Source organism: Equus caballus, chromosome 5 (assembly GCF_041296265.1).
Source record: "Equus caballus isolate H_3958 breed thoroughbred chromosome 5, TB-T2T, whole genome shotgun sequence".
NCBI lineage: Eukaryota > Metazoa > Chordata > Mammalia > Perissodactyla > Equidae > Equus > Equus caballus.
Window position 1 is genome coordinate 226,739 of NC_091688.1, and position 14,202 is coordinate 240,940.

General features: G+C 53.0%; 1 protein-coding gene across 3 annotated transcripts; it reads left to right on the forward strand.

Annotated features, from left to right (window-relative positions):
• Nucleotides 1–571: 571 nt before the first annotated feature.
• PRELP (proline and arginine rich end leucine rich repeat protein) lies at nucleotides 572–13,694 on the forward strand. Of its 3 annotated transcripts, none has more exons than XM_001915274.5 (3): nucleotides 572–768; nucleotides 7,248–8,227; nucleotides 11,150–13,694. In XM_001915274.5, exons 2-3 carry the CDS (start codon nucleotides 7,264–7,266, stop codon nucleotides 11,323–11,325), a joined length of 1,140 nt encoding a protein of 379 aa, XP_001915309.1. In that variant the 5' UTR covers nucleotides 572–768; nucleotides 7,248–7,263; the 3' UTR covers nucleotides 11,326–13,694. The 3 variants fall into 3 exon arrangements, 2 of the variants coding, with proteins under 2 accessions (XP_001915309.1, XP_005609631.1); XM_005609574.4 differs by having other exon boundaries at nucleotides 608–758; XR_011438401.1 differs by having other exon boundaries at nucleotides 611–768; nucleotides 7,248–9,916.
• Nucleotides 13,695–14,202: the final 508 nt, after the last annotated feature.

Consider the following 14,202-nt stretch of genomic DNA (forward strand, 5'->3'; position numbering starts at 1 on the left):
ACTGACATTGTACACGGGAGCTGGGACAGTGACTTCAGGTCTTACACCAAATCTTAATCCTACCTTCCTTTTGCTGTGTGACCCCAGGCCAGACTTTTCCCTCTCTGGCCCTCAGAACATCTGTCCAGCAGCCAAACCAAGGCTATCTCCTGTGTCAGTTCACTGCACAGTGAGACTCCACTCCCTCGGCAACCTCCTAGGCTTAGGGAAGGGTTGTCACTGCTCAGAGGAACATCCCACACCCTCCCAGGTTTGGGAATCTGACACCCGACTGTGACGGGCATCAGAAGCAAGGTCATCATTAAGGGGAGGAACAGAATGGCCATCCAGCTCTGGCCTGCACAGAGGCTGCTTTTCATGCTTTTTTCCCTGTTAATTTAGCTTGTTTTTCAAACAATCCCCCCCTCCCCAGAAGCAGCAGCAGCAGCAACAGAAGGAAACGTTATTAAAGTGAGTCCACTAGTGGGCACGGTGTGCACATGGAGTCTAGAGAGGTCTGGCTGCCAAATAAAGACTTCATTGTTGTCATGCCTCCTTTCCCAACTCCCCCCCCCCTCCCTTCCCTCCCTCCCTACAATCTGCCCGTCCCTCCCTCTAACCTAACCTCCCCACCCCAGAAAAGTCAGGCAAACACAATCACGCAAGCACCACTGGGAGCTCAGAACTTCTGGCTGGCTCTCTGCTGCCACAGCTCCACGAAGGCGTGGAAGGAAAAGCAGGGAGCCTTGCCGTCTAACCCGAGCTGAGAGGAGAGGCAGGTGTGTGCAGGTAAGCCCCGTCGGGAGATGGGCGGGAAGACTCTTTGCTCCAGCAAGTTTCCTGCTCCGTTCACCCTAGGTTTCCGATCTGGTCTCTATCTTCTCCTTCCTTCCTTCCACCTTTTTCTGCTTCCCAAGGAGCTCAAACCAGCCTTCCGCGCTCCTTCCACAACCCCTTCCTTCCCTCTCTTCGTCACCCTGTCCCCACGCATCTGCTTGCTGCGGAGTGAAACCTTCTCGGTGCAGAAGTCTGCTGTAGCACAGACATTACACTACCACGGTGTCTCTCCAGATCAGCTGTTCCCATAGAGACTGGACTCCACAACCCATTTCTCTGCACCTTTCACACACTGTCACACACTGTCACAGGCACACACACACGTCCCACAGAGGCTGCACTTTCACTACACACACACACAAATACACAATATGAAGGCATCCGGTCTATTCGCCTCCACTCTCTGACTGCATCTGACATGCAGAGCTACAGCACACAGTGACCGGATACCAGCAGACACACACACACATACACACACACTGCGTCTTCTCTCACGCCTCCGCAGCTGTGAGAGCAAAGAGAAAGTGCGTCTTCCCCCTGCGATGGCAGAGCCAAAAGAAAGCCATGTGTCCCGGGTCCAGGCCAAGTAGGGAGGAGACGGACGAAGGCAGGGACTGGAGGATTTCTTAATTCTTTAGAACTTAATTGGGTAGGAGGGAGGAAAAAGTGGCTTTCCAATCCGCATAGTATCTTCTCAGTAGCTTGAATTTCTCATTGATCCAAACCACTTGGCCTTTGAAAAGAAAGAAGAAAGCAACCCAGCTTCCAAGGAGATCCTAATTCACAGCTATGGGGGCCATTCACTTATTTTTTCTGCAGGCAGTCAGAAAATATTTCTCTCTAAGGCCATTTTGAAATTATCCCAGGTTGGCAAGGAGTCCCCTTAATCAGTCAGGGAGGGGAAAATTACAGCGGGTCACTGACTGGAGCTTGTACCCAGAATGAGGACCCTGCCCTCGGGTCAAGCTGAAGGGAAAGGCACCCCACTGCTTTGAGAGAATGTCAACAAATACCTTAACATCCACTGAGCACTCACTTTATACACATTTACTCATTTAATCCTCAAAACAATCTGATAAGGGGCCAGCCCAGTGATGAAGCAGTTAAGTTGACATATTCTGCTTCGGCAGCCTGGGGTTCGCTGGTTCAGATCCCGGATGTGGACCTACACACTGTTTGGCAAGCCATGCTGTGGTAGGCGTCCCACATAGAAAGTAGAGGAAGATGGGCATAGATGTTAGCTCAGGGCCAGTCTTCCTCAGCAAAAAGAGGAGGATTGGTGGCAGATGTTAGCTCAGGGCTAATCTTCCTCAAAAAAAAAAAAAAGGAAAAGAAAAACAATCTGATAAGAAGGTGTTAGCATGCCCATTTTACAGATGAGGAAACCAAAGCTCAGTGGAGGTAAGAGATTTGCAAAAAAAAGCACCCAGCTAAGCAGCAGAGGATTTGCAGGTGGGGACCCAGGTCTACAAGCACCCAAAGCATCAGACAGACTCTTCTGGGCTTCCTTCAGGAGGTGGAGATGCTGGGGGAGGAGGCAGAAGGAAGGCGACGGCGAGGCAGCAGGCTGTCCGAGGAGCAGAGCCATCTCATCCTCGTTTCTTCCCCAGTCCCTCGGGATGGAAAACTTGCTCTCCTGGACTAGCGGCCTGAGGCCAAAAAACTTCATTCTGTTTACACTTCGCCTTGTGGTAGATGCTGGAGAGACAGATGGCCCTCCGTGATGGTGTTCTATTTATTTTTAGCACTCTTTGATTTGCATCGCATTCTAAAGCCGCTTAGCACACTTTCTTCTGCCAACAGCAGGGCGAGGATGTCGGGCTAGAGAAGCTTTTGTTAGCCCCATTTTACAGGTAAGGAAACAAGGCTGAGAAAAGGGTCATGTCACTAGGTCGTAGTGGCTGGGCTCAGAGCTCTGGCCCCCGTCTGGTAGGCGCCATGATGTTCTCCCCCAGCGCCCCAGCCAGGCTCACCCTCACACTGACTTCACCCCCAGGACCGGGGCTGAATGCACCACGCCCCTATCTCAGCTCTTCCGTTGCCTCAGGACCAGACAAGCCCTACTTGGGGGCTTTGAAAGAGTCTCGGGCAGCCTGGGTGGGCTGGCCTGCTCCTCTGCTAACAACTGAGTAGAGACCACCTGACTCTCCTGGCTTCCACTCCCTCTGGGCTTCAGGAGGAGAGAAAGGGAGTAGGATGTCTTTCAGAAGTCTACGTTTATTTTATTTTTTTGGTGAGGAAGATTGGCCCTGAGCTACTATCTGTGCCAATCTGCCTCTATTTTGTATGTGGGATGCTACCACAGCATGGCTTGATGAGCACTGTGTAGGTCCACACCCAGGATCCAAACCCACGAACCCCAGGCCATGAAAACGGAGCACATGAACATAACCACTACACCACCAGCCAGCCCCTCCAAGTCTGAGTTTAGAACAGAAAGGAGGGAACAAAGAAAGAAGGTCATCCCAATGTCCCCATTCTCCACAGCAGGGTCACAGGCTGGGTTGCGCCATGAAGGCTTAGAGGTGACAACTAGACAGGAAATCCAATAAGAAAGAAGAATGTCAGTAGGGAGTGTGGAGTAACCCTTCAACTCAGGGAGACACACCCAAACTCACTCCCAGCCCCACCCCAATCGCAGACTCTGCATACAAAGCCAGTTACCCCTAAACTCGCCCTAATGGCTTGACAAACCCATGTGGACCTCAACCCAGCCCTGCCCTGAGCCTAAACGATGCATCAGTCCTGGGTGTTCAGATCTTAAATAAATGAATTCTTGAGCTAGATGGGGACAAGGGCTATCTCACCTTAAAAAGCACAATCTCTCTGGAAAATCTGCTCTTGTATAAGCAAGTAAATGAATAAACGAAACCCCTGTCATTTGTGGAGACTTTATGCTTATAACATGACTTCACGTGTGTGATCTCACCTGGTCCTCACACAGACAAGGAGCCTGAGGCCTGGAGAGGGGTCAGAGCCAGGATTCAAGCTTAGATCTCTAACACTTGGAACTGAAATCTGAACTTCAAACTCTCTCAGGAAATGTTATTAAACGGAGAGAGAGAATTTGGGTTGAGCAAAGCAATTGTGTTTTCCTCCACGAGCAGCAGCTTTTCGAGAGGCAGTGCTGGTGAGCAGGGCTGCAGGAGGTTGGTGGTGGGTGGTGGTCATTGACTGAGCAGTGAGCACAGCCCAGCAGACAGCTGGGAGTTGGGGAGATGCTTGCAAAGGCATAAGAAATTCAAAAATCACACACACTTATGATCCACCCCAAGGGAGCTTATGACTGGATAGAAGGTTCTGGAAGGTAAGAGCATAACAAAATGTGACTTTGATCTTTGATGGGGGGTACTATGACTCCCCCTGGAGTCACACAGACTCTGGTTTCAGACACTTAGGACATCAGGGCACACTGCCAGAGTAATGGCTGCCCAGGCAGGACTTCCCCTCCACACAGTCAAGCTCCAGCAGGAAGGGGCGTTGCCCGATGAGAAAGACTTAGAAATGAACGCCGTTTCCTCAAGAAAGAAGCATGGGCACAAGCAAGCACACACAAAGAATGGTTCAGCTGCAGGGCTAGGAGCGGGGCATTGAGCAGATCCAATTTCTCCATGGAACAGGCCCAGGGAGCTTTTCCCCAGGAACCTCCTATTGGCTCTGAGAGGAGCTTGGCCAGCCCCCAGGGGTGTGGAATGTGAAAGGGTCAGAAGGACTGGTGGGAAGAGAAGAGACCTTCCCAAAGGGTCTGGTGCAGGAGATGGGCTGAGGAAGGCCTGTGTTCACGGGGGATGGAAGGAGCAGGAGGCTGGCCTGCAGGTGGAGCTGCGACTGACCTGCAAATCTGTCACTTCTGACGGCGGGGACCAGGGTTGCCCAGGCCTGGAGCCACCAAGAAATGCCCTGGAGCGAAGGCCAGCTGCCTGAGTCACTGTGCCTTATGGAGCCAGCTTTTGATGGAAGCTCTGGACAAGCTTTACTTGCTTAACTCGAGGCCCAGCACCTGGTAGGTGCTTTTGGCGACGAAAGCAATGAAGGGAAATAGGGAGCCCCAGCCAGTGCTGGGGTGCCTCCCTGGGGAAGGGCTTCTCACAGCAGGAGACATTCCTTGCTGATTTTCAGGCTTATGGGTGATCAGAAAGCAAAGAAATGCCAAAACAAAAAAATTCAGGGTCACAAAAATTGGGGCTTTTAAAAATGTTTGTTTTTAGCATACTAACGCTTTAAATGCCCCCTTAAAATGACTGTGCAACATGACTGTGCAATAGCACGTTAGAGGACTTGTATTAATTCCTAGTTCACCAGTGACAAGTGGTGTGGGCCCGCACAGGACTCCAGTTTGGTCTCACAATGAGCGTCATCTCCGTTCAGCCCTTCAGGTGCCTCCCCAAGACTGTTCTACCCTCAACCCGAGATAGAGCCCGGAGTCTAACCACAAGGTCCTGCGTGACAGGAGGCCAGGGTGGGGCCCTGGAGAGGCTGCCTGGCGAGACCACCTCAGAGGGAGGTGGAGAACAGCAAAGGCTGCAGGACACTCTCCTCCGGCCTCCTCCTCGACTGCACTCCCGCCTGGCCCCCTCCCTCCCTCATGTCCTATATAAGGGCACACGCATGCACACAGGACCTGTGGACATGAGTTTGCTCACGTGTATGACACCAGGAGAGGAGTGGGGTATGTGCCAGAGTACGCAGGCTGGGTGTCAAGGGTGTGCGTGAAAGGCTTGGGGAGGCGCCCTCCGCCTCTCTGGGGCTCGGCTCTGCCCTCTGTCCTGTTTCTTGTCACACTCGGCTCCTCCCGAGCATCTGACCCAGGGCAAAGCAACTGATGGGGGGGCTTCGCTCGTCTTCCTTTGATCAAAGCCAGCAAGGAGTCAGCACTGGGTCACACAAGGGAGGGGGTCTAAGCTGAATCAGGCTCAAAGGAAAAAGAGCAGGAGGCCCAGAACAGAGGTGGTGATGGCAGGGTCCAGATGCAGCTGGGGACACACTCCAGCCCGGTCTACCTCAGAGAACCCCAACAAACCTGCATCCCCGATGTGTCCCAGACCCCAGGAGGGGGAGAGGTGGGCCACCATAAATGTGAAGCAGCAACGAGCAAGGCCGGCGGGAGCAAGGTGGGAACAGGCACACTGGCAGGAGACCAGAGGGGTGTCATAGCGATGCAGGCCCTGGGGAGGGGAAGGCACAGGAAACCCCGTCCCTGGACCCTCTCCAGGCAGGCCGGGGAAGGAAGACTGTGAGAGCTGCCACTTGCTGTCTACAGCCCTGGTCTATTGCTGTTCCCCCAACTTAATTCAACTCAAGCCACATGGCCCTATCTGAGGGGGCATCAGGGCCAGTGGGAAGGGGACTCCCAAAACATCCTTCAGCAACCCGCTCTGCGGTGTCACCAAGGCTGGCAGGAAGCTCTCAACATCCCACCTCGACACCACCAACACCAGTGGCCGTGGGGAGCACAATACCAAGTCAGAAGAATGTGTGGTTTCCCCACAGCTTTCCACCCCTTCGCTGTTTATTTTTCCTTGAGCCTCCACATCTGGGGAGAAATTCTTGGTGTGTCTCCTTTTGGCAAAGACCGGCATTCTCTGAGCTGAGCACAGGGGTGGGGGTGAGCAGGGGTGCGTGCAGGGGTCTGCAGCTCTCTCCTTCCCTCCACGGATCTCCACAAGCCCTACTCTGGAAGGCAGGAGGCCTGGGTTTTTGTCTTGCGGCTGCAGCTAAATCACTTCCTGGCCTTGGCAGCCACTGCTTCCCTCCACGCCTCAATTTTTATAAACAGTAGAGTCTGGATCTGATTGGTGAATTTCAAACCATTTTTAGCAATGCAACTTTCTTTTCAAATGAATGCTTTGGCTAAACCTCAATATGTATAACAGATTAAAAAAACACAGAGCTGCTCAGGTTGGCACAGGAGTGGGTTGGGGGTGCCCCAGGGTCATCCCTTCGGTCTCCGTCCCCCAAGGGGGCTCCAGAGAAGTGGGGGCACAGTTTGAAACCATTGGGTTATGGGATCTCTAAGGACTCTCCCAGACGTGCCCCCCAGGACTCTGTGGTTCATATGTCCTGACATCCCTCTTATAAGCAGTGGATGATTTTCTCATGCTACAAATGGGCAGACTGGGGGCCAGAGACGTGAATGCTCTTCTCTAGCAAGCCCTAGGACTCCTGGTCCACAGCCCAACATGCTTTCTGCCAGGATGGCTCGCCCTCTCCAGAGCAGGCTCCACTCACTGAGGTTAGGCCTCTGGGCAGGAGATCCAGACCCTCAAGCCCTTGTTACTTTCTCACCTGCTGGATGCAGGCAAACAAGGTGGTGCTTCCCCAGGCCCTCCCACACTCCCCAGAGCCCATCCGGACCCACTCTAGCTGCAGAGACAGGGCCTCGATCACTGAGGCCCAGCAGGCTAATCACCTCCTGGGTCTCCTCCTTGCAGGTGCGGCACCTGGACCATGAGGCCGTCCCTCTGCTGGCTCCTCCCACTTCTCCTCCTCCTGGCCTCTGTGGCCCAAGGCCAGCCAACAAGACGACCAAGGCCCAGGCCCAGGCCCAGGCCCAGACCCCGGCCCACACCCAGCTTTCCTCTGCCCCATGAGCCGTTGGAGCCTACAGACCTGCCTCCTCCCCTCCCACCGGGCCCTCCATCAGTCTTTCCTGACTGTCCCCGGGAGTGCTATTGCCCTGCTGATTTCCCATCTGCCCTCTACTGTGATAGCCGCAACCTTCGAAAGGTCCCTGTCATCCCGTCTCGAATCCATTACCTCTATCTCCAGAACAACTTTATAACTGAGCTCCCAGTAGAGGCCTTCAAGAACGCCTCAGGCCTCAGGTGGGTCAACCTGGACAACAACCGAATTCGCAAGATAGACCAGAAGGTGCTGGAGAAACTACCCAGCCTGGTGTTCCTCTACATGGAGAAGAACCAGCTCGAAGAGGTGCCCTCGGCGCTGCCGCGGAACCTGGAACAGCTGAGGCTGAGCCAGAACAGGATCTCCAGGATCCCACCGGGCGTCTTCAGCAAGCTGGAGAACTTGCTGCTCTTGGATCTCCAACACAACAAGCTGAGTGATGGGGTCTTCAAGCCTGACACCTTCCAGGGCCTCAAGAACCTCATGCAGCTCAACCTGGCCCACAACATCCTGAGAAAGATGCCACCCAAGGTCCCCACAGCCATTCACCAGCTCTACCTGGACAGCAACAACATCGAGACCATCCCTAATGGATACTTCAAGGGCTTCCCCAACCTTGCCTTCATTCGCCTTAACTACAACAAGCTGTCAGACAAGGGACTCCCCAAGAACTCCTTTAACATCTCCAACCTGCTGGTGCTCCACCTGTCCCACAACAGGATCAGCAACGTGCCGGCCATCAGCAACAGACTGGAGCACCTTTACCTCAACAACAACAGCATTGAAAGTGAGTGGGGGTGGGGCGGGCGGGCCGCAGGGAGGGAGGCGGGAGACCGCCGCTGCCTCAGTGCTTTCTCAGGGGCCTCAGGGCAGGGTGGTGCCCCAAAGACCCAACTTGGCAGTGGACTTCAAGTCTCGGCCTTCCACTTACTACCTGTGTGACCTTGAACAGATATTTGATGTTTCCTCATCTGTAAAATGAGAATGGTAGTAATACCTTCCGTGGCAAAGTTGATATGAGGATTTAATTGTTTGATATGGATAAAATGCCCAGAATCCCACGCTTGGAGGGTAATAGGGTTTCTTCTTCCATCCCTTCTCATGAGTCCCAGCATCTTTGCCTTCCAGATCTATGGGGAGGGTAGACACGGGACAGAGTCCTGGACATTCTCCTCAAAGCAGAACAGTGACATGTAAATACAGCTCTGAGATGTCCTGGGCCTGCCCGCTGCAGAAGCTGGCAGCTGTGAGAGGAAGCTTCTTCCCCAGGCTGAGCCTAGGTTTTGAAGTGTCTGGGAAAGGTACGCACAGAGAGACAGCCATGTGCTCAGGGTGAGCAACTGGTAAAAATGGGGCAGCCAGAAAAACACGTCTGTATACCAGTGCTTTCTGAGTCTATCTGGAAGGCTGGAATATTTAGCCACACAAGACAGTATATTTAAGGCAGAATTTGCCTAAGCCACGTTTACAAGGTCCTAGGCTTGGGGTATAAATTGCAATCCAGAAAAAGAAGCTGCAAATTGCAGTTTTCCTTCAATCAAAAATGTCAGGTCTGAGCAGAGCACCAGCAGAAAGTTTGAAAAACGAGAGACTATTATCTGCTCTGTGAGCAAAATGAGGCTACATCCTGATACACACGGAAAGCAGCAGTGTAGGATGAGGCAGCCAAGCGGGAAGAGAAGCAACCCTAAAGTCATAGTAGGAACCCTTAGCTTCCAAGCCAAAGGATGAGGGAGACTGTCGAATTTCTACAATCTCGAAACAAATGGATGGCAGAAGCTTGTTCAGTCATCTGGGATAATTACACAAAGCTGGGGAGGGTCTTTCTAAATCTTACAGGAAACAAATTCAGGAAAAGGGAAAACTGCCTAACTTTACCCTGCAGATAGTAAACTGATGGAACACATTACCCCCAGGAAGCTGGATAGGCCGAAAATAGAGGCAGAAATGGTACCTTGATTAATAAGTGGCTGACAGGTCTCTCAGGATTTGTGGAAGAATCGGCTGCGGGACATGCAGCCTTCTGAGGTTGAAGACAGAACATCACAGCCTGTGCACACGGGCCCACCCCAGCCAGCCCTCCCGTGGGCCTGACAGACAGCAGGGCTGAGTGGGTCCACAGTCAGTGCCACGATGCTGTTCTTAGCAGTGGTCGTGATGCTGCCACCCATGCTGTCCTTACATTTGCAAAATGCCCTCACCAACATTCTCTCATCTGATGACGAGGTGCCAAGCTCACCATTTCCCAGATTTGGGAACTGAGCATCAGGGTGGTAAGGGGACAGTCGAAAGTCACAGAGGCCATAAGAAGAAAATCCACCTATGGCAGGGCTCTTTCTGCCGCACCAGTGATGAAGAGAGAAGAAGACAAATAAGAACAACAGCCAGGCCAAGCCCACGGACAGCCAGAGAGCAAAGGTTAGGGAGAGCAAAACATCCACTTAGAAGATGACATACCCACGCCATCCAACAAGAGGTGAGGGAGAAAATGGAATCTCACTTTCTTTTTTTTTTTTTAAGGTTAACACCTGAGCTAACATCTGTTGCCAATCTTCTTTTTTTCTTTTTTCTCTTCTTCTTCTCCCCAAGCCCCCCCACCACCCAGCACATAGTTGTATATTTTCAGTTGTGGATCCTTCCAGTTGTGGCATGTGGGGTGCTGCCTCAGCGTGGCCCGACGAGCAGTGCCGTGTCCGCGCCCAGGATCCAAACCAGTGAAACCCTGGTCCACCAAAGCGGAGCACACGAACTAAACCCCTCGGCCAGAGGGCTGGCCCCTGAGTCTCATTTCCCATTTGAAACCTGCCACAACTTGTCCACAACCTACCTTTCCGGCTTCCTCTCCCTAGAATCAGTAATCACTTCAGAATCAAGAGGCTCGTCAGCCACCAGACCCCCGAGCTGTCCCCAGGCCCCACTTCTTCTTCCTGTCATCCCTATTGCAGCCCAGGTAACCAGCTTCTGTCCACTCTCATGCTTCACATCCAGGTCACAGGAAAACCTCCAGAATAATTCTCACATCCACCTGCTGGCTTCACCCCATTGTTTCTCCACTCCATAGCCAGATTCATCTTTCTACAGCATAAACCTGATCATAGGACCCTTCCAGATTTAACACCCCAGGACGTCATGGTTCATACATCCTACCATCCCTCTCATAATGCAGTCCTGCTCAATGCCATTCCTCAGAGTGGAGAGCAAAGCCCCGGTCCCTAGTGGAATATTTGAAAGCCTACCATAATTTTTGGCTACAACTTACCTTTCCAGTTTATGCTCCCTAGCACATCACACTTCACTATTTACTACTCCCAGATTCCGCCATGAGCTTTATGGCCTCCATAACTTCATTCAAACGGTCCCTCTACCAGAACACCAGCCTCCACGGTGCCACCTGTTATACTCCTACCTATCTTTGAAGGTCCAGCTCAAAGTTCACTTCCTCCACGACTCTTCAGAGTGAATTTCCAATAACCATTGTTGATCAGTTCCGACTTAATTCATTTTACAAACAAGTAAAGCGAGCCCGGAAGTTAAAGTCGACTCATCCACGGCCACACATTCCCAGAGTCAGCCAGTTCCAGAGAGGAGAACGCAAGTCCTGACTCTCAGTCGTCCACCCCTTCTCTTTCCTGTCTTTGCCTCCAGCCCTGTCCGTCCTGACTCCCCCACCCCACCTACCCTGCTGACTTCTCCCCTTCTTTCCCCATAGAAATCAACGGGACCCAGATCTGCCCCAACAACCTAGTCGCTTTCCACGACTTCTCCTCGGACCTGGAGAACGTGCCACACCTCCGCTACCTGCGGCTGGACGGGAACTACCTGAAGCCGCCCATCCCGCTGGACCTCATGATGTGCTTCCGCCTGCTGCAGTCCGTGGTCATCTAGGCCTGTCTGCCCCTGGAGCGCCTCGGACTGCACTGGAATGCTGGTGGCCCAGGCGTCTGTGCCCACCATTCGTTTTCTCTCTCTCCCGTTCTTGCTCCCAGCTAACCCTTGCTTTACCCCACCTTCCTGAGGCAGAAACAAGCCACATACTCTGCTGCACCTGCAGTTTCTAGAGCCAGACTTCCAAGGCCTTGACTTGGTCCACTCAGCTTAAAGACACCCACTGCACAACCAAACTTCTGGCCCCAGAAGCACAGATGCGTGCCTAAAGATGTCATATCCCATTTTCTCTCCTCCTTCCCCCACCACACCTGGGTAGGTCTGGGCCATGGACTGACATCTGGATCTTGGTCCTGGCTGAAGCAAGCAGAGATGGTCAGGGGCAGCCAGAGGTGAGGTTTGGAAACGCCTGCTGGAGGGTCCGCCATCATGGGCAGCTCTGGCCCTAAAAGGCCGAGAAACCCAGGGCCCCTTGGCCAAGGATCCCACCTTTGAAAACTGCTGCTTGATGGCTCTCTGCCAGCCCGTGTTCTCCAGAGAGGAAGTACCAGGGAACGGCCCCGGGAGGGTGGAGGGTCGGGGTTCCTGCAAGGGCCTGCATTTGGCCACCTCTTCACAGGGATGAGCTGGGGCCCTCCTTCTCCAGGGCGAACACAGCACCCGCCCTCCGGGCTGGGCCTCCCTATCCCAAGAGAGAGGGCAGGGAAGGGCAGTCAAGGAGAGGAAGGCTCGAGGAACCAGGAGTCGACCTGTGGGAGAGGAGCAGGAGTCAGAGCCCAGGAGGCCCGCATGGGTACAGACGGGTCCTGCAGCCCCCTTGGCCACTCAGGACAAGAGGCCTGATGCCCTGGGGAACAGTGTCTGCAGTGGAGGGTACAGAGCCACCAGCCCCGCCCCACCATCTACTTCTCTGTCAGTGTGGATGGCCCAATCCTTTCCACCCCCCAGGAGTGCTTCCTGAGAAACTGCTGGAGAAGGGGCGGAGCCCCTGGAAATCTCCCAGAAGCCTCTTCCATGTGTGCAAATTGGCCTCCCCTCTCCGACAGACACATCAGCGACACCTGGTGGCTGGTGCAGGTCACAGCTGGCTCCTGTCGTCACCTCTCTGGTGTGGCCTGGGCTCCAACTTGAAGAGCCGTGGGTGACGTGCGTGGTCTCTCTCCTCTGGAGTCTAAAGGGCACAGAGCACAGAGACCCTGAGGCGGGGGCTGACTCCCACCCTGAGTGAGCACCGGGGGGAACCTTCGGGAACCCAGATGACAGTGCAGTTTGTTCCCATTTGCTGTGACCTTGCCAGTCCCTCCTGCTCTCGCTCCCACATCTGTGCACTGAGGAAGGGGTAAAAGGCCCCTCCGAGGCCCCTCCAGCGCTCACGTCCCAGTCCAAGGCCCCACCCTTTAGACTATGCTCTAATGCAGGACAAGTCCTAAATATTACCCCTTCCCTTGCAGGAATTTATTCCCTGTACAGACTACCCTCCCAACTCCCGCCCCAGCCCAGGTGAGCCATTTGGCAGGCCTCCAGGTGGAGCCTGGGCCCCACAGGGCTGACTCATCTTCCCCACCCCCTCAACTGTCTCCAGGGGATGCTGCCCCCCCTCAGCCCCTGAGTGTCTACGTTGGTGAGGCTGAGGGAGGATGTTCTAGAAATGAGTAGGATGCAGTGCCCACCCTCAAGTTAGGTTGAGAAAAGCTCCAGAGATTTTTAAGAAATTGGATTAAGCTAGGTCTCTAAGTTCAAGAAATTCCCACTATAGTCTTTCTCACCTTTCTCCTTTGCTAATTTATAGAAAACGGACCGATTTCACCACAGCCCCCCTCCCTATGCTCCCATACAACTGCCTCATTCTTCCCAGCCGTAGCTGGTTTCTCCAAGGCTCCTGCTTAAAGTCAATATATTATCGTGGCTGTAGGCAACCCGGTGCTCTGGCCTGGATAAGCCCCCTACTGCGCCTTATTCACACCTTGCAACCTCAGCCCCTTGATGAGGCCCTGAGTGGAGCACAGCTCCTGTGGTTCCCGGGGGGGTCATTCCCCTGCAAACCTGAACTGCTTTGTTTCAGGAGCAACACAGTCACCCCCATCTTGTGGCCCCGTCTAAAACGTGTCCGCTCCCTGCACTGCTCCTGCGGCTACAAGCTGGAAAGGCGTCAAGTTAAATTGGCTTTACAGAAACATCCCCCACAATGTGCTGATTTCCCTCGGGTTTACGGAAGCCCCCTCCTCCGTACACAACTTCATGCTCTCAGTGCTGTTTTGTGTACTCTGTACATAGATCTATTCTTTCTTGAAGACCATGTTAACTTTGTGAAACATCTTTCACATTCCAACAGGCTTCACAGCAGAGGAAATAAAGTAATATGAAAAATATCCTGCTTGAACTTGACAATGGGAACAGGTCAACAATACCTTAAAGCCATCTCGCCACTCCTCTTCCCCTGCCTCCCACCTCTTACTTGCTCTGAGAAGATGAGTGGAGAAAGGATGCTATTCTTTTTTTTTTTTTTTTTTCACAGGAGAAAATTAAAGCTTTATAACATGTATACATGGGAGAGGCCCAGGCAAACTGAGAAACTCACCAAAATGGCAGAATTTCACCCCTTAAATACCACCCTCAGCTAAAGACAAAGGAGGATGTTGAGCGTGGGGGAGTCAGTTGTGGAAGATCACCAGAAAAGCACAGTAAACAAGAGTAAGGCTATCATGCAGATTTAAGTCCTTGCCTTCTGCATTAAGAGTTTCAAGAGATGAGGTCATCCCCCTTTTTCCTAGTACAGAGGGAGAAACATTTACAGAAGGAGATTTCCTTTACAAATGTAAATGTCTCTTAACGAAGGGTAACTTCCGCTTCTCAGAGTTTCTCTCCTGTCTGCAGTTT